Raw genomic sequence first — 21,633 nt, 5'->3', positions numbered from 1 at the left:
ATTTAGGCCTTTTTGAGAACCAATACAACAGAAAAAACAACTAAAGCCATTAGGAGAGCAAGACCCTGTAAGTTCATAAAATATGCTGTTGTAATGCCATAGACATAGATATCAGTTTTCTCTTTGGCTGTCCTGCTGAATGTACATGTCTACTTCAGACTACATTCTGTAATTTTGCGATGGGTAAAATGCCGTCCAGAACGTTTACCGAGGAGCACAGTGAATAATTGTTCCCCACCTCCCCCTGTAATAATCCCATTTGATTGGGGTTTAAGATTATTACCATTCATAACAAGAATTTCTGTACCAAATTCCTGGGCAATACATCTAGTAGTTGTTGCAATATTCCAGTAAACCTAAAAATGTAAACCTCATTGTGGCACTAGAGTAAAAACTGGAGGACAGCCAAAGATGTTAGTTGTTCTTTACAAAATTTTAAGGCAATCCAGCTAGTAGACTGCAATATTTTACTGTATAAAAGAAAATATAAAATAGATCTTTGACCTTCTGGTGGCGTTACATGAAAGTCAGGGGATGAACAAAGTCAATGGGTATGATCGTCTAGGGAATATGAATGTGTTTATAAAATTTAATGGAAATCCATTCAACAGTTGTTGAGATATTTCAGTCTGTGATGGACCCTTTGACAGACATGGCCCTCCCTAGAGACATGCTGCAAGCATGGCCTAAAAAGTCAGAATTGTATTCAGTTACATTTAAAGGTTAATGACTACAGCTGATCTTTTATTATAATGTCCATCTATTTAAATTTGTACAAAAAGGAATGAAGAAAAAAAATGCTAAGATACACCCAAACTAGACAGGAAAGGACATTTATTCACAAGTGTCTGGCACATCATAGCAAGGTTGTTTGTCTTCCATTCATTGTACCAGAGCAACATTTGACTGGACAGCCTTAGGTGTTGGCAGCACCGATAGGGAAGGGCATACTGATAATGCAGCTGATTAGACTCTGATCATTATCTACACTATAGCTTATGATGGTCAAAATCAATGGAAGGAAAGAGAAGCGCTAGCCCTGTGAAAAGATTAAATGTCTCACACAGTATGATAAAGTCTACCTCATCCGACTCTGTTTTTGAACTTTGAGAGATGCTGTTTGAATGTGCATTCACAAAGTGCAGTCAGGCAAAACTTTTCTTTCTTCCTGCATCCCGTCAGATTGAAGATCGAGCCACGGGCAGGTTGTTTTGAGAGCTGATAAAACACACAACCTTGCATCAGCATACTCCTCCATCAACGTCCTCCGTATTTGGCAGGTTCATAACAAGGCCAGCAGTGTCTGTATGCGACCAATTTGGTACTGTGGTCCATATCCTTGAAGACTTTGAAGAGGGAGACATTTGACACAGCATCAAAGACTCCCCAGAAAGACAGAAAAAGGAGACAGAGAGGAGTGAGGTGGCAAATTGCTGGATATTAGCCAACATGAAACAAGGGGGAAGATCCAACATCACCATCATCATCTGACCAAGAGCCCCCTGGATTCAGAATGGGCTAATTATGATATTATGTGAATGATGACACTGTTTTGCTGCCCCTAAAAACTCATTACAGAGTCACCCCAAACTTATATAATACACTCAAACAACTTTTTGTCTGTTACTTTGATTTCCTTTCTGCACTGGCATGCTGTGAGGAGCGCACATCCTGAGCTAAGTGACTTTGAAAGGAATTCTAACTATAGCAGAAACACTATTTAAAGTCAGTCATATGTATAGGTATAGGTTATGTATTTGAAGTTGGCATGGTAGAATTTGGGTCACTATTATCCTCTCTGGGCCATGTTTACTTAATTTAATTCTAGATGAATAAAATGAAAGGAAAGAGCAATTAGTGAGTAGAACAGCCATAATTTGCAAGAGGCATAATTATGAAAACATTACCGCTAATCTTTGGTTAAATAGTAATGATTTTCACAATGGTGTAATTTTCACAATATCACCTTTTCTGCATAGTGTTTTTACTTTTTTATTAACCACAAATGCTATAATATATTTAGTGTTTGCCAAAGGACATGAAACAAACTGCTTTCTACTTCTTTCGACAACAAGCACCCTGTGGATGGTATAAGTTTAAAGCTTAAGAGAATGAAATTTCTGCTCTATAGTGTATCATATTGAGGAGTGGAACAGTCTGTCCACTTGTTCAATTTCCCTGTGTAAGCATTACAGAAGAGGCTAAAAGGCTCAAAGATTTGGAGCATGCTGACGCCATATATTCTGTCAGTAAGATTCTTAGTGGGAGACCGGAAATGGGAATAAACCAGGACACTGTCGTTGGCGGGGCAGATTTATCTCCTTAAATTGACAACACAAACCATTTACTACGAGGAATTGTTGAGTAACACATATGTGGGAAAAAGCAAAGGCTGAAGGATCCCTTAGAGGTCACACTGAAGTCTATGGAGGTTCATATCAAACAAGGGCACTGAAGTGAGCCGCCAACAATAGTTTCCGCTTAACAGCCAAATATTGTGGTGTGTCTATTGAGGAAATGTGTTTTAAAAACATTTTTCAGAGGCAGAAATGATCTGATTGTGTAAACCTCAAACAAGCAGATAACCAGTGTTCTTCTGTCAAAGCAGGGGCATAGCCAGGAGTTTTGAGTCCCCTGGAAAATGTAGCTGCGTCCCCGTAATTAGTTCATCATATTAGGTTTTTGTGAGTCCTGTAGGCTCCTAGAATCATCAACCGAGTGACAACATGCAGTTGAAGCTCAGTAAAAAGCTCAAGAATAAGGAAGCTAGTTAGCCTAGCAGTAAATTACAGTTTTCTATGCTAACGTAAAATGGAGAAAACTAGTGCTGAACGGATAATAATGATACCAAACCATCTGAGAAGTATTGTGAGGAGGCATTTTGGATTTGACACAGTAGATGTAAAGGTCAAGGATAAAGGTAGGGCTGTTTGCTGACACAGTGATTCGAAACTCCCTCAAATTAACATTACCTTGTCACTGAAGTAAACACAAATCAACAGCATGTTAATTTTGGGTTGTGTTTGAATTAATTTAAACAAATTTTGTGTTAGTTTCATTCAAAAAAAAAGTTTTTTCTTTCTTTTTTTAGAAAGGTGATAGCCCCAGTATATATGCTACAATATTAGCTAGTCTGCTCTCCTTCAAAGATAATAATTGTCATGTTCTCTATTTAGCTGGTTTGTTGACCATAATTCAGTTAATATTTTTTTAACTTTTTAAAAATATTATCTCTCACCCTAATAATAGAAAATAATAATTGTGTTTGTATATGCAAAACCATGATACATATAGCTACTGTGGGAATCATTATATTCTGCTTTATTAAATAGCCAAACCTGCAGTCACTCAAACCTCACAATAGCAAAGGCATTTATGAAACAGTGTCTTGACTAAAAATAAACTGTTTTCATACTTTTGCAAATACTTCCTGGAAAGTTTTGTTTAGTATTTTTAATTAATGTCTGTTAATGCCTTATTTTTTTCATTTACAATTAAATAATTCAATCTATAACAAGTCCTTGATTCATAAGGCCAATTCAATGACCAATTTAAACTGTCATGTTCCTCTTCTTTTATACTGGTGCATTTTAGTGGTGCAAGAGGATAAAAACAACATATACATTACTGTGTATTTTATTCCTTAAGCACCTGTTCCATGATCAGTCTATAATTACAATTACACCAGAGAATGACCAATGAGAGAGTTAGTGCTGTAGGCCATGTGCAGGTGTACCACAGTGAGGCTGTGAGTGCATATTGTACAATATTCAGTGATCCACTGAGAGCTGCTGCTGCACCCAGTTCTGGGAGAAAGATGCCGTAGTTGGAGTGAACCTCAGCTGCTCCTCTTCCTCCCACCAGGCCAAACATTAGTCTTTATCTCAGTGGACGGGGAGGCTGTATTCAGGCAGAGATGCCTGGTTAGTGGGAACAGAGAGGAGACTCATTAAAAGTGATCTTCTTGTCCAGTGCAGCCTGATCACTTTCAGCCCTGCTATCCCCTTTGTTCCCTTTGAAGAGGTGGGCCTAATCTCAAACCTGTTACATTGTCATGGTCAACCTGGGTTACACTGCTAATGAGTGAGGGGCTGGGAGGAAGTTCACACTGCTGAGATGGGAAATACAAGAGCTGCTTAAAGGGTAAAAGCAACACTATGAGTTGAATTAGTGAGTGACGTTTAATAACTCTTGGTTTGGATTCGATAATGCACGTGAGAAAGTGGTCTCTCCTTTAGTTTGTTAATCTGGCCTTCATTTCCGTTTATCTTTTCAACTAAGCCACCAAGAATTAGTTAATGGTGAGTGTGCAGTGTGGTGCTTTAACCGATGATAAACAGTTACACCAAAACCAGGCTGCAACTCATTTAGGTACACTAGTTAACAACAAAGCCTGCTTCTGACTGATAACACTAACAGATAAAGACGCGATGGACAGCTTATCTATGAGCTGACTGATTTCCAACTTGAAAAGGTAATGTGCAAGTCTCAGAGAAGGTATACCCACATAGAGAGTCCAGTAATGTGGAATCCTGCAAAAAAAACGTATATTAAACAGTGATATACATTTACCCTGGAAGAAGATGTCTATGCGGTTAGCGAATTTTAAGTTTATTTGAAAAGCTTTAGGAGGCTAGCACTGTTTGTCCCAATAATTTTTTTTTGTCTGATTCCATGTTTCCAGAATCTCTACAACAGAGGTTGAAGGTGCAAAAATAGCAAGACCTATAGTCAGAATGGTATCAATTATGAGAAAAAGACCCACACTGATACCATCTTGATGTAGAGTTGCAAAACAATTAGCTGGTTCTGGAGGTGTTTTTCCCATGAATGTATCGAGAAGGTTTTTCCCCATTCTGTATTCCCATGTCAGAATTTTCTTCAAATGATAGCCTCAATATTTTTTAACATGTAAACAAAGGACTCTCCTTTATAATGTAACAGTCCTAAAGGTTTATATTATGACCACCAAATTCAATGATTTAAACTTTGTTTCTGAGAAATCATGTTTTGTCCATCATTTTGGCGTGGCGAACGGCTAAAAATACCAGCCAGCATGGACCGTCATTGCTTTGGAGAAGTCAGTCAGAGGGATCAGTAAGTCTTTTAGAAGAATTCAAATTCAATGCACCTTGGGAGTTGTAGTTAACTTCACACAGACTTATAGCTTCTACTTTTTTATCAAAGAACCAGATATTTTCTAACGCAGTTGTTCATCTTGATGATTTACTCGGGAGAGTTTCATGCTGATTCAAGCTTTAGAACTGCGCCAACTGTGAGTCACATAACATTATCTTTGGGGGGAAAAAATAGGATTTTTACTTCCGGAACTACGGGCACCTGAAGTAGCTCCTCCCACTACACAAGTCTATAACCTTGGACCTGAATATCAGTTACAACCTGATACCAAATACCTATATTCCAGGTTTAAGTAGAAACAAATCCAAAAATAGATTTGTAACTAAACCTTTCCACACACATTAATCTTTATGTCAGGTTTTCTGAGTGTTATTCCTGTGCCTGCTGCCTACAGGTTCTCATGCCGTGCAATAATCCATATTTACCTTTTTCTCTGCTGGTTTTTTGTACCTGTGAGACAGCTTCAGGGCCTGTCTTTGTCTTTCCCTTCTCCCTGAAGAACCAAGACAGACACAGCTTCCTATCCTCAGTGTTACCTGTGCCTGTATGTGCAAAGAGGCGGTGTAGCATAAGTCACATCCCCAGAGGAAACTGTGGGTAAAAAGAGGGAAACCAGAGAGGTGGGGAGGGATTAAAGCACAGTGTAATGATGTGGGGGTAAGGAGGAGTGAAGTATGATACGAAGTGAAAACACATGCGCGTTCTGCTGTAGCGAGAACAGACATATGCATAAATACGCTGCGTTTCATCATTTCATAGAGAACAAGCCTACACGCACAGCCTTCTATATGGAGATCACACACGTATGCAGTGCTCCAGGATAACAAGGCAATGTCAAAAACACTTTAAACAACCAACAGCAATCCACACAAAACATGAGCTTAGAAAATTGAGGGTGGAAATGATCAGATGAGGGTATTCTTACCTGCTCTCGTTTCAAATACAAAAGATGCACGAGGGAAACAAATAGAGAAAGTGAACAATTTGAGAAAGGAGCAAAAAAAAAAAAAAAAAAAAAAAACAGCAAGTGGGACAAACTGGAAATATATATCGGAGGGAGATGTTTTTTGCCCAGAGTAAAAGTATGCAAGTAATTACTCACCAGTGTGATTAACTAACTGTTACAGCACTGCTTCAAACCCAACTCCTTCCTTGCTTAAATGTCTAACAAGGACAACACTAGCCTGCACAGCTTTGCACTTTGATTAAAGCTAAGTGAGCGCTTGCTGTAATCCCTGAATCCTTTTTAGTCTCGGTGGGATTTAGGTGAGAATGATTTCCTCTCAGCAGTGAGATTTGTGGCTTGCTCACTCTTTGTTTGGGATGACATCTCAGTGTTTATTCGATCATTCCTCACATGCTATGCAGCTGGCATTTTGGGTATATCAAAGTGCCTTAAAATCTGCCCAATCACCCAAAGTTAAATACGGAGCTAACGTCAGATTCTACACAGCATGATACAGTTGTCTTAAAAATAAATAAATAAATCAAATGAAACCTGCACCGTGTTGTTTTTTCAGGCGGTGCGTAACCCTTGTTGACTCTTTCTCCAGATATGAGTGTCACCATGGCAATACACTAACACTGATCACCACTGAAATGTGTATCAGTGGCTCTATTTCTCTCTCCCTGCAGAAACATCTTGTTAATTACTCCGTAGCGCTAACATGACAGGAGGACTAACAGTGCCTTTGGAAGGTTCAGATATGGCCAAGCAGAGCTGTTTATTGGCTCAGACGCGTGATTTATGATGCCTCATTGGGAGGACTAAATTGTCACTGTTTGTGTTTGTGTGTGTGTGTGTGTGTGTGTGTGTCTCTCCATGGGAGAGCAGCTGAGGGGACACTTGATTGAAGTCTTAAAATGTTTGGCGGGAATAAATAAGCTTGACTCCTTGACATTATACTAAACTCCAACCATTTAGCTGTGTGTGCTGAGAGGGCCGTGATTAATTGGAATGTGTGCAGCTAACAAACGAGGGATTCATTTCCCAACAGATTTAACAGCATGAGCGGTTACATGGCGCTGTCATGTCTGTCCCCCAGACCTAAACCCTGCGGTGTCTCACTGTGCCTGCTCAAAGGAACGGGTCAATGATGAGAGATCTGCACCAGTGGAAACATCAGACGGGAAGAGTGGGACTTTCATTCTGAAATTTAACTAGCTAAATTTAATCCCTTACGGTATTGGTATGGTATTTATTGACAAATTATATGAAATTAATCTCTAAAGATGCATTTAATTTGTTGTTGGCTGTCTTTACTTACCAAGATTTACCTTACTTATTAGATTTTCTTGTTTATGTTGCTTCTGCACAGTGAGAGAAGATAAAATAGATGTTCAACATTGTTCCTGAAACTCCAGTGGACATCTGAACCACAACAGAGACGTGATGGAGCTGCATGAGGGGTAATGTATCACATCATGTATTCACATTACAAAGTTTTAGTTCATAGACACGGAGTTGCTCTAGAGACAAAATGGCAGTTTTAAATGTCAATGAGTGAAGTACCACAGTTGTGTAAGAAAACCTGTATGGCAATGACTGAACTGAAAATATAAGTTCAAATGAGTACAGATAAATTTCATTCATCCGTAACAGTGGCATTGTTGATCTTGGACTGTCGACCTTCCATCCTCTATTGACTAGTTTACCAAGTTAATTGTTGGCTAACGTAGCTTGTTAGCCTAATTAGCTTACCTAAGCTAAACACCTTAGCATGGTTAGATTGCTTTTTCAGTTTGTAGCAAAAGAACTTGGCTTTTAAAATATTATCCACAGGGGTTCAGTGTAAAAGTCGCTTTATGGTTGATTAAAACTACTTGGTACAACGTGTTTTGCCGGAGCAGATTACATCTCAAAAGTATGGTTGGACAACTGTGTGTTTATAAGTGTTCGGAAAAGTTACTCTTGAAGGCAGAGTGAAAAGTTGTGACAAGAATAAAAAAAAGAGATTTTGACAGAGAAGTTGAAACCCTGACTCGTTTTTCACCTCCACACAGCTGGTCAATCACAGTGTGAAGTGGGTGTGAATGTGGGGTTGTCAGATGTTTCAGAAACTCACAGAAATGGTCGCACACAACCTCCTCAATCCAACAACGGAGAAGTATGGTGGGAGGAGGTTTCTGAAGCTATGTGAACCATCCTTAGCCTGCTGTTTAAATCATGTCTTTCAGTTTTAATTCACCCAATGAGATTATTTCTGCTTTAGGAGCAGCTCAAAGGAAATATAAAATTGCATTCTGCAACCTCGGTAAATATTTGTGTGTATGCATAAAGTAAGTACTTACATTGAGGCATGCACGTGTGAACTTTGTATAACCTTGTATATTTTGGTTAATAAAGTAATCCTGCTAAATGGCTGAGAGGAGCTGCTGCACAGAGACGAGGTGAAGTGGACCTTTGCCAGGATATCCTAGGCAGTGTCATATAGGGCCATTTTTCTTAGCAAAATTATGGAATTACACTGAGCTGAGGACAGTTCTTCAAGATTGGATAAGGGATGAATAATTTAAAGCCCAATGATTAATCCAGTGGCAAAATGCCTTGCTGAAATATAGCGTCTCTGAAGGTAACTTTAGCTCTCAAGAAAGACGGATGTGGAGGTTTGTCATACGATTTTCTAAGGTAAATTTCATCTGGGGCATGTCATAAATCTTACTGGCAGGCGAAAAGTACAATAAGTTCATCATGAAATGTCTACATTACACACAATTATAGCACCATTGTCCATGCTCCCAAGAAGCAACATGTAAACTAAGTGCATATCACTTCCTGAAGTTGGGATTGGTCCAGTGTATAATCCTGTTGTTGATACAGACTTTCAAGCTACTTTGAGGATAAGCTTACAGGGTTTGCTGTGAGTTAAAGACTCTCATGCTGTCACTTGTACGTATAGCTTACTGAGAAACTTCCAAAACATTTTGAGGAGTTGCAGGATTACAGCATTAAACGGTCTAAACTGTCTGTGTGTTTGTGCATGTTTCCTGGATGTGTGTGAGATGCAGGAATTGGAAAACAGCAAGACAGGCAGAGAGTGCAAGCTGATTTACTTTCCCTGATAAATATAGATAGCACTATGGGCAACAGTATATTGCTTTACACAGTGAAAAACACAACCTGAATCAATTTCACAATTAGCCAGTTCAGTGTTTTAATTAAAAAACAACAGTCGCCTTTGAAGAAATCAATTCCAACTAAAGAGGCAAAAGAGAGAATTCCCTCGCCGGTTTACCATCCCTCAGCACTGTCAATTCAAAGACATGATGCTTTTGGGCCTCTCTTTTGTATACATACATTACAGCGTTACATTTATGAAACAGTCTTCGCAGTGTCTGCAGAGACTATTTTGATATCGTCTCTCATGAGGGTTGAAATGAAAGCCTTACATTTCATACAGGAATTAATCTGATTATGATCGAGACATTGCTCTTCCTTTGCAACCTGTTCTTTGAAAAAATATGTTCATATGCATCTATTTTCCATCAGTAAAATACATATTAGAGGAAATCTAATGCAGCTCAGATTTTCAAAATATCAACTAAACATTCATTCATCTTGAATGTGCATGCAAATATCCACCACAAACACATGAATTTGCAGAATGTTCGTATTCAATCTAAAATGATTGTGGTTTGTTGATTTAATGGCATTTCACAGAGACATGTATGAGTACCAGGGTCAGTAAGTTATGTGAAATGATCTGACTGGAATCACCTGATTAAAACAGGGATTAAAGTTACCTGTCGCTACAACAGATTCCTGTCATTTGGAGTCCACAGAGGCCATTTATGAGATCAGTATAGATCTGAGGAGAAAAAAAGAAGGGGGGGGGGGGGGGGGGGGGGGGGGGGGGGGGGGTTGAGCAAGAGAGAGAGAGAGGTAACTTCCCATTTATTCTCTCTCATTTGTGGACTTCAATGGTGTAAAAAAACAAAACAAAACAAAGCAAAAAAACAGTGAGAGCTGCATCCAACCAGATGTTCTTTGCAATTTGTCACACTCACTAGCCAATGGGATTGTGTATAGTGTGTGTGTGTGTGACACAGACCAGGGCGCTATATCTAAACAAAGAGCATCGCTCAACTTTAGTGAGTAGTTCCCAGCAACAGATGAAACATCAGAATTCCACATGACAGAATAACAACGTTAGGATTCATATTTTTGTTGTTAAATGTTCAATCAGTGAAAACAAGTTAAGAAACGATGGACAGATAGATAACAGTTTTTTACAGGCGGTAGCTGGCCAGCTAACATTAGCCTTGCGCTTGGCAACTTAGCAACTTGGCTTGCTAACTAATTAGTTATGCATTTTTTTGTTAAACAATCGAGTCATTGTATCAAATTGGCTTTACTTTGACACGCACCCTCGTTAATAGAAGTGGTGTGTAGGCTACTAAAAGCAATGTGTCATTGAATGTTGTAACCTAGCCAGCAAACCATGTAGCCTATGCTAAGTTGACATTTAGCCCACCTGTCATTGCAGTGATTGAAACAGCTGTGCAGATAATTTTATAGGCTACATGTAACAGCCCATCCTCTGATTATAATAGCCCTACTTCTTGTGTAGCCATGCTTTGGCTTTTCATCCCAAAATGCAAAGTTTAGTAGGGCCAACAGAAATGTATCATTGCTTCATATCTTGAAAATTAGCCTTCTCTCTATTTTTACAATTTTGATGTAATGTAGGCTAGAAATACAGGAGAACCAGATCAAGCTTGACAAAAAAAAGTATCATTTTCATTTCATAGATTGAAAATGGCAGTAAAATGACAAAAAAAACTGGCAATAGAAAAGTTGTTTAAAAGCATCTTCTTCCCTTAAAACATTATTGGTTGAGAGTATAAAAACTTGATAGAGTTAGAGAACAGCAGCAATGGTTATATGTGGAGTGGTGCTGAAATCTCATGATTTTACATGTTGTTACTTGTTTAGCAGACATCAAGTAATGTAACCTGTAACATGTTTTACAAATTGCAGATAGGGAATATGACTTGGCTTGGGTCAAAAGATTTTTTTTTTTTGCTTTAATCCCTGTTAAAATGGCGGAGTATAGAATAAATAAGATGTTCATGTGGAGTAACCTGCACAGTTCTCCACAGACAAAAGAGCTTCACTCAGTCTTTCACAAGGCTGATATGTTGTTTTTATTCAATTTCAGAAAAACGGCTATAAAAATATCTTATCTAAGCCAAAATTAGTAGAACAGTACGTGCATATTAAACACAAGTTTGGCCCTGTATCACACTGTATGCTACATCGTCTTGCTTATCTAGAGGCCAGAGTTGCACAGTCGAGCTGAGCTGTGTGATTTGGGACACACAGGTCACACAATCTTTTGTAATGTACATACAATTTTTCATGAAATGGCAAAAACCCAGAAATATGCCTATGTTCAGATGATTAAAAACTGGAATGGTTTATTTTTAATGTGTTAAATTTTCTAACTTTATCTCAAAAGCGTGTAAGAGAAGGCAAGATGGACTATTAAATTAGCATTTATTCAGATTTCTGCAGTATTATACAGTACATGTTTTATCAGTGATTTATGACTTTTTTTTGTATCCATGAAGGTCTCAAAAATCTGACTGTGAAATTATTTAAATTGGTTTTCTTGATTTTTGGACATATTTGAAGTATTGTTTAAAAATGCAGCGTTCTGGATCTTGCTTCTATGAATTTATGGTTCAATTTAGGCAACAAAAGCATTTGACTCAGGGTAGGCAGAGACTGTTTTTTGGGTTTTTTTGGCTGAATACTGCACAAGTCAACCTCTATTTTTAGTGAGAGACATGATGTGAACCCTAGATGCATATGAACATATGAGACAGGGTTGCTTTTGTTGAAACAGCTCACTATCTCTAAGCACAATGTCTGTGAATACATCTCCCTCCTAAATATAAATTTTACATGCTCCATTTTCAGTCTAGATTACATAGTGAGTCTGGTATTTGTACTGTATTGTCTCTGACAGGGCTTTGGTTCCCACAGTTATTGATCTGCCAGCTTTAATTTCCATCGACAGTGCTTTTATCCCCTGCACTTGAGAAAATACATACACCCTCTCCATCGCTGCACGCCCATGCATTTTGTCAGCCACTTTTTTTTTTCTTTTTTTTTTTCCTGTCAGAAAAACAAACTCCACCCATGTTCACGCGTGGCTGGCATGTCTAATGACAGCCATGCTGAATTCTCACCTTCCTTCCTCCTGCTCTCCTGAGCGTGTTCGTCCATTTTTGACGGGGATCTGGTCCCGGCTGCTCACCTCGATGTGCGGTTTAGTGAGGGGGAAAAGCTTGAAACTTCAAACGCAGCCGCAACAGCATCAGCTCTGCCTGATGAAAGACTAGAGCTTCAGAGAAGAGGAGGTGATGAGCTTAACTTGGGGGATTTAGCAGCTCTGTCTCTCTCTTCCTGCGTTTTGTCAAACACTGTGTAGCCAACGTGTCTCGATTGTTCTTCTTAGTAACAGGAAAGTAATGACACTTGTCTTTGATCCATGGAAAATGTTAACACAAGGGTGAATAAAGGTATCCTTGTAGGCAGAGGGTGAAACAAAATGTGTGTGTATGTCTTCAAACTATCGAATATGCTTCATGGAAAATTAATTCCTCATTACATTCCTAAATTATGCCTTTGAAAATAAAATGTACATGATAGTTTGAGGTGCTCTGTCTGACAGTGTGCTGTCCTTGTCCCAGCTCCATGTAAAATGTTTACTACCACCATCTACTGTTCACTTGGAGGAGTTGGCTTTTCAAACCAGACGGCAGTTTATTCATATGGCTCTGTCAGAACATAAGAATGATTTGAACTAAATGATGGGACATAATCATAATCTCCAGGTCCGAAATAATTTAGTTCAAACTGCACAGTTGAGGGAAAATAATTCACTAAACACTGACATTGTCTGAAGCACTTAAAGAGACATATTGCCTCCAAGGATACACATTGTCTCCCATTTGGTGTTTACACCATTAAGAAAGAATCAGGAGAAGGTGTTTAATCCTTTTCATCCAAAGGACAGAAGTTACAGTATTATTCTTTACAAAGAATCCCTGGCTTTGTGTTGTATGTCAGCAGTACCAGTTACTGAGCTATCTGTGAAGAGTGAATGCTCAAGGTTTCCAGTAATATTCATTCAAAGGTCTCCATCATTTGAACACGGTGTTATCCGAGTAAACATTTAGACCTTTACAGCCGTGCTTCAGCCTTTGCAAACAAATACTTTTGTATCTTTGAGTGAATGTAGACACATAAGAACTTTTTTTTTCCAGATGTCATGATTTTTGTATACTCGTAGGTCTCTTTGCTGTATTTTTCATTGTGTCACCATTTGTTAAATTTAGAAACCTGCTTGGTTGCACAAAAAATTCCTGCATATTAAGATTCAAATTTAACATCTTATATCATCTTGTAAAAACAAACCTCTGCAGGGTTCATGAATTGGCCTTATTGACCTTAAGCAGTGGTGGACATGAAGAGGAGATATATACTCACTAACTTCATGTCAGTGAGTCATTGCTGTTCAGAGCATCTCTTTGTCATGACCCCCGGTCCCCTGGGAGCCCCTTAACTCCAGCCTCATCAGAGCCCAACAGAGACCTCTCTGTCAGTCACCTGGACACCGACCTCTGATTGGATCAAAGATTGATTACACCCTATTCATGTGGCGCCATCATTGGAGGACAGAAACGCATGCACTGCCGGTCAATGGGGCCTTGTAATCAGTGCCAGTGCAGCGGTGACATACGCCATAGTGGTAGGAAAATCACTTGTCTGATTTCAGCGCAGACATGCACAGAGTGTCGTAATTTCAGTCCAAATCAAAATCTGCCATGTCCTCAGCGCATACAAAGTTAATTGCCAAGCGAGGATTCAGTCTGTAAAAGCTTTGAGTGATTTCCAGTCAGCCTTTGATTCATCTCCGGCAAATGCAGTGAAAATATCCTGTAACCCTAATCCTCATTAATCTTGAAATGCATTATGTTTTATGTGCAAACCACAAGCTTTTGATGCTCATTTGGTCAACAACTCAATAGTATCATTTGACTACTTAGTCTTATTTCCATGAAACCAGAAAATCAAAAATGACAACGAGGTTAATGTCGCCCATGACAAAACTGTGTCAATTTGATACCTTTTCTGATATGAAAAAGATTTAGCAGAAGGATATTTTAATGATAAAATCCCTGCAGCCATCTGTTGGTTTAATGAAATGGCTGGCGCTGGCAGAAGATCTGGATGACCTCTCGCTATCCACGGGCAGCATATGCTGCTCTACCGAGTCGAAGGCACAACCTTTCCAGTGCCGGTGACCATCAGCAACCTCATAATCATCAAAACCTCATCTGTTGCATTCATAAATCCCACGCCAGTCTGGATTCTTGAGGATTTGCAAAAACGGAGCACACCATATGCTGCCATTCTGCACGAGCGTGATCTTGTGAACAAAGGCAGAGAAATTAATTAAAACCGCGGCCTGCAAATATCACAGGGAAACAACAACAGTACCCTTTCTGATCTCTGTTTTATTCTGCGAGGTATTAAGAGCTGGAGATGGTTCTGGAGCAGCAATTTCACCAGTGCTAAGACTCGCCATACCCAAGCTACCAATTCACCCCGCATTGTGAGATTAACAAATTCGACTCCTTGCCGAGAAGCGGAATGTGAAGCAACATGAGCAAAGCATCATTGTTGCTTTCCGTGCTTCCTGCCACTCACACGACTGTGACTCTGTAATACTTCAAACGCCTGCGAGACTTAAAGTAATTCTGGACGCTGGCTTTAAAGTGCTAATGGGCTGGATATTAGTGATGTAGTAAAGCGTGTGTGTGTGTGTGTGTGTGTGTGTGTGTGTGTGTGTGTGTGTGTGTGTGGTGGTGGGGGGAGGGCCTGTTTCACTTTATGTGGTGGTATCCTTGGTGTGTGTGAGAGGAGTGGAGGCTGGCTGAGATGCTGTTGCACCAAGCGGAGGCAGTTTCAAGGATTACTGTCGGGGCGGAAAAGAGGCAATTAATCTCTGTCTTCAAAATGGGATACAGCTGAGCTTCAAGGCCTTTAGGATCTTTTGGAAAATGATAAGCCTCTGTTTACTAATTTTCCCATGTGGCAGTATTGACGGTGGCATGTTGTCTGTGTGTGTGTGTGAATATGTGGCAGATATCCAAACATTCATGTGTGAGTGTGCAATTATGGGTTGGTTAAAAGCAGGTTTAGTGATGAAACCCATTCAAGGTTTTTTTTTAAATCAGACATGCATGAGAGCACCAGTGTTTGTTTGATTTTGTTTTGCCCATTTTCAATTATAGTCAGTTCCCGAGCGGCTGGAGCGTCCAGGGTGCTATCAGTTTGAACAGGATGTTTGATCAGAACTAAGCTCTGCTGACATTTGATTTTTTTTTTTTTTTTTACTCATGTCCTTGTCCCCCCTCTCTGTTGTCAGGTCAAAACCAGAGCAGCTCATAATGTCTGCATGAGGTGTACAACAAACAGGAAAGATGTAGTATGTCCACAGTAGAGGTTTAGAGAGCTATTTTTAAATTTCAAAGATTGTGGTTTGTATTTGAAATCTGTCATCAGGGAGGGTCAGGGGAGTTTCCAGCACTGTACCTGCCTGATACCAATGAGCAAAACAAAACCCAAATGTAGCTGTACATCATGCCCCCCCACCCCCAAGCTGCAGAATTCAGCCTGATCAGACCTGGCAACAAGCTTCTTTACCTTCAGGGACCTCCACAACGGTTTTCTCCATCTGTCTGTGCAGATATAACTCTCCACCCGCCCGAAAACACAAACTACAAGAGGTACAAACATGAGCTCAGGTTGAGCTTGCTGGTCTCTTGTATTATTAAGGATACAATAATGAACCAAGAAACACATTATTTGATATACACATATTTCCCAAATTTCACTTAAAGTTGAACTGAAATTTGAATTCTCTTCACTTTTTGTGTGAGGAAATGTAAGGCGTTGCTAGGAGACATGCTGTCAACTTTTATGAGCTACTGCCTGGAGCTCTTCATGGCCAGATTTAGCCTACGAACACTGATACAAGATTTATTGCCCCTTCTTTAACAAGCGCACATATTATGATGTACCGTTAGCAATTTAAGACTCTCTTTAAAACAATTTACCATTTATGAAAACCCATTGTGCTGTTAAGTTTGTATTTCATTTGGAAAGGGGAAGCTAGCAAGAAGTAGCTTCGACTCGGAAATCAGAAGGTAGTTAGCCTAGCTAGCTAACGTTAACTCTGATTTCTTCTGTGTGTGTCATTTGGGTAAACCAACGCAGTAAACGTAGTCTTTGTCCTCTTACTGTTTTAAATCAAAACGTCTACAGTGCTCTGAGTACATTTAAATAAGCTCCTTAATAATTAAATTAGGTTTATTTTTCAATTGTAGGAGTACTTTAACTTTAACTTTAGTTAAATATTTTAGTTCTCTTTTCAACCTGTGTTTACAACAACAATACAATGTTACATGGAGTTAAAAGCCTTAAAAGGTCAATATGAAAAATCAACTGACGGCCACCTTTATGTATCTTGACAAGTGAGTACACATTTACAGCTGTGTGATATTTCAAATGCAATATGTCTCAGATTAAATGACATACAACTCCAAACGTCCTGAGACCTGTTACTTGTTCAGATTCTTCTACAATGTCATCCATTTTCAAAATACAGTACAGTGGGTATAGACTACACACACACACACACACACACAGAGTCATACATACATACCTTTTTTTCATTGACTCACCTCTCTCAAAGCAGGAGCAGGCTGCCAAGAACGGTTAGGAAAAAGGAGCTCTTGTACGTGAAATGCAGCAGCTTAAAACAAATCTCCTTGCTGAGGAAGCTCTTAAAATCAAAGGTAAGACAAAAGCCCTAAACCTGGAGTTTGAGCTTCATGAGGAGGATTTTAACAAGACAGAAGCTCAAATTAAGGCACATCAGTTGGAAGAAGGTTCAGGAGGAGCTTGAGAAAACCTGCAAATCTCCTACAGTGCTGCTTCAGCTGGAGAAAAAGGAGATGGTGATTCTTCTGAGAGAGGCAGAGGAGCCGCTGGAGGAACATCAGTGAGATGAAAAGGCCTTGTTCGTGAAAACCCCTGAAGAGCTCCAGAAAACACTGTGGAAGAGGGAGGAGGAGTGGTCTGAGAGGGAGACCAGCATGGGGTCAAAGCTGGAAGAACTAGAGGGCAGGAATAGCTGGAGAAGAAGACCAAGAAGAAAGGCTTGTTTCATCAGGCAACATTAGGGGAAAGACTGCAGACCCTGCTGTCAAAGGTTTTATTTCAGTCTGTTCATTCTAAATGAAAAATCACACCTTTATTGTTTCATTTCTGTAGTGAATTACAAGAAGTATTTAAACGGCTCAAAAAAAAGATTGCCCCTCTCTGTGATGGCCAGTTTTTCACTCAACTTCCAGTGTAACAGTTCCGAACAGCTATAAACACTTTTGGCTTTCACTTTTGGATGACACATCATATAAACTAGTTTTCAATCATAACTCAGCTCTAATATTCAGCCCAGACCGACTCGAACATAATGTACTAATTTAATTAGACCAGGAGGCCTTTTTTTATGTAATCTATTATCTGTGATCATCTAGCTCTGACCCTTGACTTCCTGCTTATGATGCTATGACCTGGAGACTGTCTCCCATTCTCACCACTCCTGGAAATCAGATGTCATGTGTTTCCAATGCACCGACTGTAATTGTACTAACGTGGTGGAATAATGTCCGCCAAATATGCATTCAAGTCTAAACAAACACTATGGATACGTACTGATATCTTAGCAGAAATTAATTTTAATTCAACTTTAGTTCATCTTGAATCCAGCGTTGTGAAGAATCATTATTTTGAGAAATCTCTCCTTTACAAAACAGAGATCGAATTTACTTTTATTCTATTCATTTTCTCCTTTCCTTTCTCCTTTCCTGTCTTTCGCTGATAAGCCCCCCTCACCATAGAACACAATGGCTCCATTGTACTAAACCACAGAGCTGATAATGTTACGTGACATTAAGGGCAATGATGTTAGTTCCTATTCACAGAGACATTTTGATTGGAATGTAGACTCACAAAGAGCACCATAATATTCAATGGTTTCAGAAATTAAGGAATCCAATATTAAACGCTATCACTGTTGATCTGCACAATCCTCCAAGTATTTTATTAGCCTGTATGTCAGAAGATTGTTGGTTTCCAGATAGGCAAAAGTGAAAGCTAACTAATATAGCAATATTAGGTAGATAGACTTTAAAGATGATCTTATACACTCATACAATTGCAGTAGCACACGTTGAATCAATACATAGAGCCTTTTGCTACCAATACGCTAATTTGAAACCTGCCCAGGCAATCTATCTAAAGCAGCAGAAACACTGAGAATTCCCAATGTCATTCAACTCCTCTGAAGTAAGAACTCAATTGTTTTTCCCCTCTTTTTATGTATAATAATATTCATATTCCCCTGAACGCTGACCCATGAAAAAAAGGGCTATTTCAAGAGCTGTCAGTGCAACGTCTTTATCTTCACTCTCCAAATGTTGGGGTCAGCCAAGACTGACGCGGAGCAGACAAATTCTCCCAAAGACCTAATGTGATTAATGGGTGTCAGTTAAGAGAGGTGGGGTGAGGTTGAAAAAGAAAAAAAAAAAGTCATCCAAAGGAGATTGTTGCTGAAGAAAAGGTACATTGGCGGCACTTCATCAGCAGCAGCAAGAATTTAGCCCCCTGGCTGTAGCTACGTGCTGCAAAATGAAATGTTCAAAGTCACTTTCAAAGTTTAAAATACAGACCGGGAATGCAACCTTGAAATGAGGTGTGGGCTAAAAGTTTGCAACTAGCAATTAGCGCGCTTTGTGTTTGAGCTCGGTAATGTTTGCAAGGTACATTAAGGCATAGTTTGCTGAAATTCCTGACATTGTACACAAAAAATCATTCTCTGGTGTAATTCCAACTTTGCAATGTTGCCTCGATTTGCTGGTCTCTTTGCTTCTGGTGGAAGGGCCATGTTAGTATTTTTAAAAGGCTGTTGAGTCAGTTTCCTGTCACAGTTGTCCTTGCTTGTCTTCTTCTTTCATTCAGCCGGCAATCTTTGCATTCCAGTTGCCAGTAAATACAGTACATACAAGGAGGAAGACAGTCAAAAGCTTACTGCTGTTAACATTTGTAACCTGCTGTTAACATTTGTACATATTGTTTCTAGATGTAGTCAGATTACAGTCACAGCTGGACCCAGTTTTTTAATTTACAAAAAAACCTCTCCTTGTATTGACACCACCTACAGCTAGTTTAGATTTTCTCATTCCAGTAATATCCTGGCAATCCCACTATTTAAGTATGTTTAAAATACCTGCCACCTGTTTGATGCATCTGTTTCTTGGTTCTTATTTTTGTTCACTGTATGTAGATCTTATATGTGGATTGTGCAGATAAAGATGTTCAAATACTACGTGTCATCAAACTTCGGATGGCTTGCTTCTTATCCATGCTAGTGGTGTGGCTGTAGAGATAGCGCTGTCGGTCTGTCAGTCCACCACTTTGGTGCAGATTGAATTGACTCAACAACTATTTTGGGATTTCCATGAACTTTTGTACAGAAATTCATGATCCTCGGAGGATAAATCCTAATGACTTTGGTGATCCTGGAGCATTACCAGCAAGTCAAGTCATCTTTGAGTTAGCCAGTGAAATATCTCATCATCGACTGGCTTCGATTGGCACAAGATTTTGTATAGACATTCATGGTTCTCAGTCGATGAATCCTACTGACTTTGATGGTCCCCTAACATTTAGGGCCACTGTGAGGTTGATGTTTCTGTTTTTAGTAAAATGTACAAACAACTATTGGATGGACTACCATGAAATTTGCTACACACATTCATGCCCCCCTGACGATGAATAACTTTGATGATCCCTTGGTGAACATGGTTAACATTATACCTGCTCATCATCAGCATGTTAACATCATCATTGTGAGCATGTTAGCATGCTGACATTAGCATTTAGTTCAAAGCACTGCTCTGTCTAAGTAGAGCCTCACACAGCGGCTACCATGGCCAGTCTTGCTGTTTGATGATTGCATCTTGGAGGTATGCGGATGTCCACATATAGCCTAAGCCTACACCCTTAATGATGAAATTTACGTCACGCTGACCCATGTGGACCCTCACGGACCCCTGCATACTTGCAGACACTAAAGTATATTTTTGGCTTCAGTCTGCTGAAGCCTCATATGAGCTTCATATAAAAATTTCAATGCATTTTTGCTCAAAGTGACTGTGTGGACACACTGTGAATTTTGGCCCCCATCACTTACAGTGAAAGCACATTTGAAGGAGATCTTTTAACAGCCAGTATGAACAGGAGGAATGATTACAGTGAGGAAAACCTCTTTCACTGTTCATATGGACACCTGACTGTTGTTTTAAGACAGACTTGAAAAATTGTGAACCTGTCCTTTAACACGAGGGGTGAATCCATATGTTCTGCACATGTAACATATTCCGACATTACAGCTTATTTGCATCCACTTATACGCTTGTTACCTGCACAGTGTGCATGCGACACACAACATGCGAGTGCACTCGGAGTTGGAGCGGCAAAGTGCCACCCATGTGGATTAGAGTCTGAGGAGCAAACCGGCTGTGGAGTGGAGATGAAGGTACATGTGAGTCTCCCAGTCGCCGCCTTGTGAGGAGCCCGAACACCTGATAAGGCCACAGCCACCTAATCCCCCCCACCTTCACCACTCTTGAGGGAAAAAAAGAAAAGCTTAAAGTCAATACTCACCCAGAGACTGATGAGGAGGCCTCCAAGGCTCCCATCTCTACATCGTTAACCTGCCTGGGAAGGTTGATAAGCAGGCTAGCTTGCTGTCACCAAATTCCCATTATTTCTATCAAGTAGAAAAGGTCTTTATATTGTTGGATTTGTCAGATTTAAAAGCAGAATGTATGAGTAATTGGTCATTTGGAGATTTTTGTGTTTTTTTCTTATCAAAGCTGTAAGAGGATGACAGTTTTGGAAGCAAAATATGACATCTTGTAGGCAAAAACACTGCAAAGCACCAAGCAATGGTTTAAACAGAGGTAATGAAATATAATAGGTTTCACTGGTAAACTATTAATATGTGTCTAATATAGCCTTAAACTCACACCGCGTTATTGTAGCAGAGCTGCACACTTGTCAAAAGGCAGAACAGCTTTCTCTTCTCCTCAAAAAAATGTCTCAAGGCTAAGGCTCTGCTGAATGTTGACACCTGCTCTCTCTCAACTGTGAGTTCAGAAAAATAACGGCAAAGAGGCGTTAATTACAGTATTTTGATCAGTGCAACAGATGTATTACCATGTATTACCGTCCTACCTTAACACTGAGTGGTGAATTCACAAAGAATGGATTATGGTCACTGATGGCATCATGAATTGCACATTATTTGAAGCCGCTATCTGTCCCGTCTCAAGGTCCAATTCATGTAA

The 21,633-nt window shown here is 39.6% G+C and overlaps 1 protein-coding gene and 1 long non-coding RNA gene across 6 annotated transcripts in view; one reads left to right on the top strand and one right to left on the bottom strand.

Moving 5' to 3' along the window:
- adarb2 (adenosine deaminase RNA specific B2 (inactive)) overlaps nucleotides 1-21,633 on the top strand; it is a 385,455-nt gene that overhangs the window by 170,613 nt on the left and 193,209 nt on the right. The window contains exons 3-4 of one of the 4 annotated variants that reach the window (XM_042400114.1): nucleotides 7,137-7,322; nucleotides 7,458-7,548. The exons of 1 other annotated variant lie outside the window; for it this stretch is intronic. In XM_042400114.1, the coding sequence (XP_042256048.1) occupies nucleotides 7,542-7,548 (7 nt within the window). In that variant the 5' untranslated portion in view covers nucleotides 7,137-7,322; nucleotides 7,458-7,541. Of the gene's footprint in view, nucleotides 1-7,136; nucleotides 7,323-7,415; nucleotides 7,549-21,633 lie in introns of those variants that run through there. 2 more of the 4 variants (XM_042400109.1, XM_042400110.1) reach the window with 2 other exon arrangements.
- Nucleotides 587-16,991, bottom strand: LOC121888526. Of its 2 annotated transcripts, none has more exons than XR_006093258.1 (3): nucleotides 16,903-16,991; nucleotides 5,565-5,730; nucleotides 587-3,920 (listed from the first exon to the last, which is right to left on the bottom strand). It is a non-coding gene; the product is annotated as an uncharacterized LOC121888526 (long non-coding RNA). The 2 variants fall into 2 exon arrangements; XR_006093256.1 differs by having other exon boundaries at nucleotides 5,590-5,730.

The sequence above is a fragment of the Thunnus maccoyii genome, chromosome 21 (assembly GCF_910596095.1).
Source record: "Thunnus maccoyii chromosome 21, fThuMac1.1, whole genome shotgun sequence".
In the NCBI taxonomy this organism is placed as follows: Eukaryota; Metazoa; Chordata; class Actinopteri; order Scombriformes; family Scombridae; genus Thunnus; species Thunnus maccoyii.
Note: the sequence above shows the minus strand (reverse complement) of the source record. Positions and strands in the feature narration are given on the sequence as shown.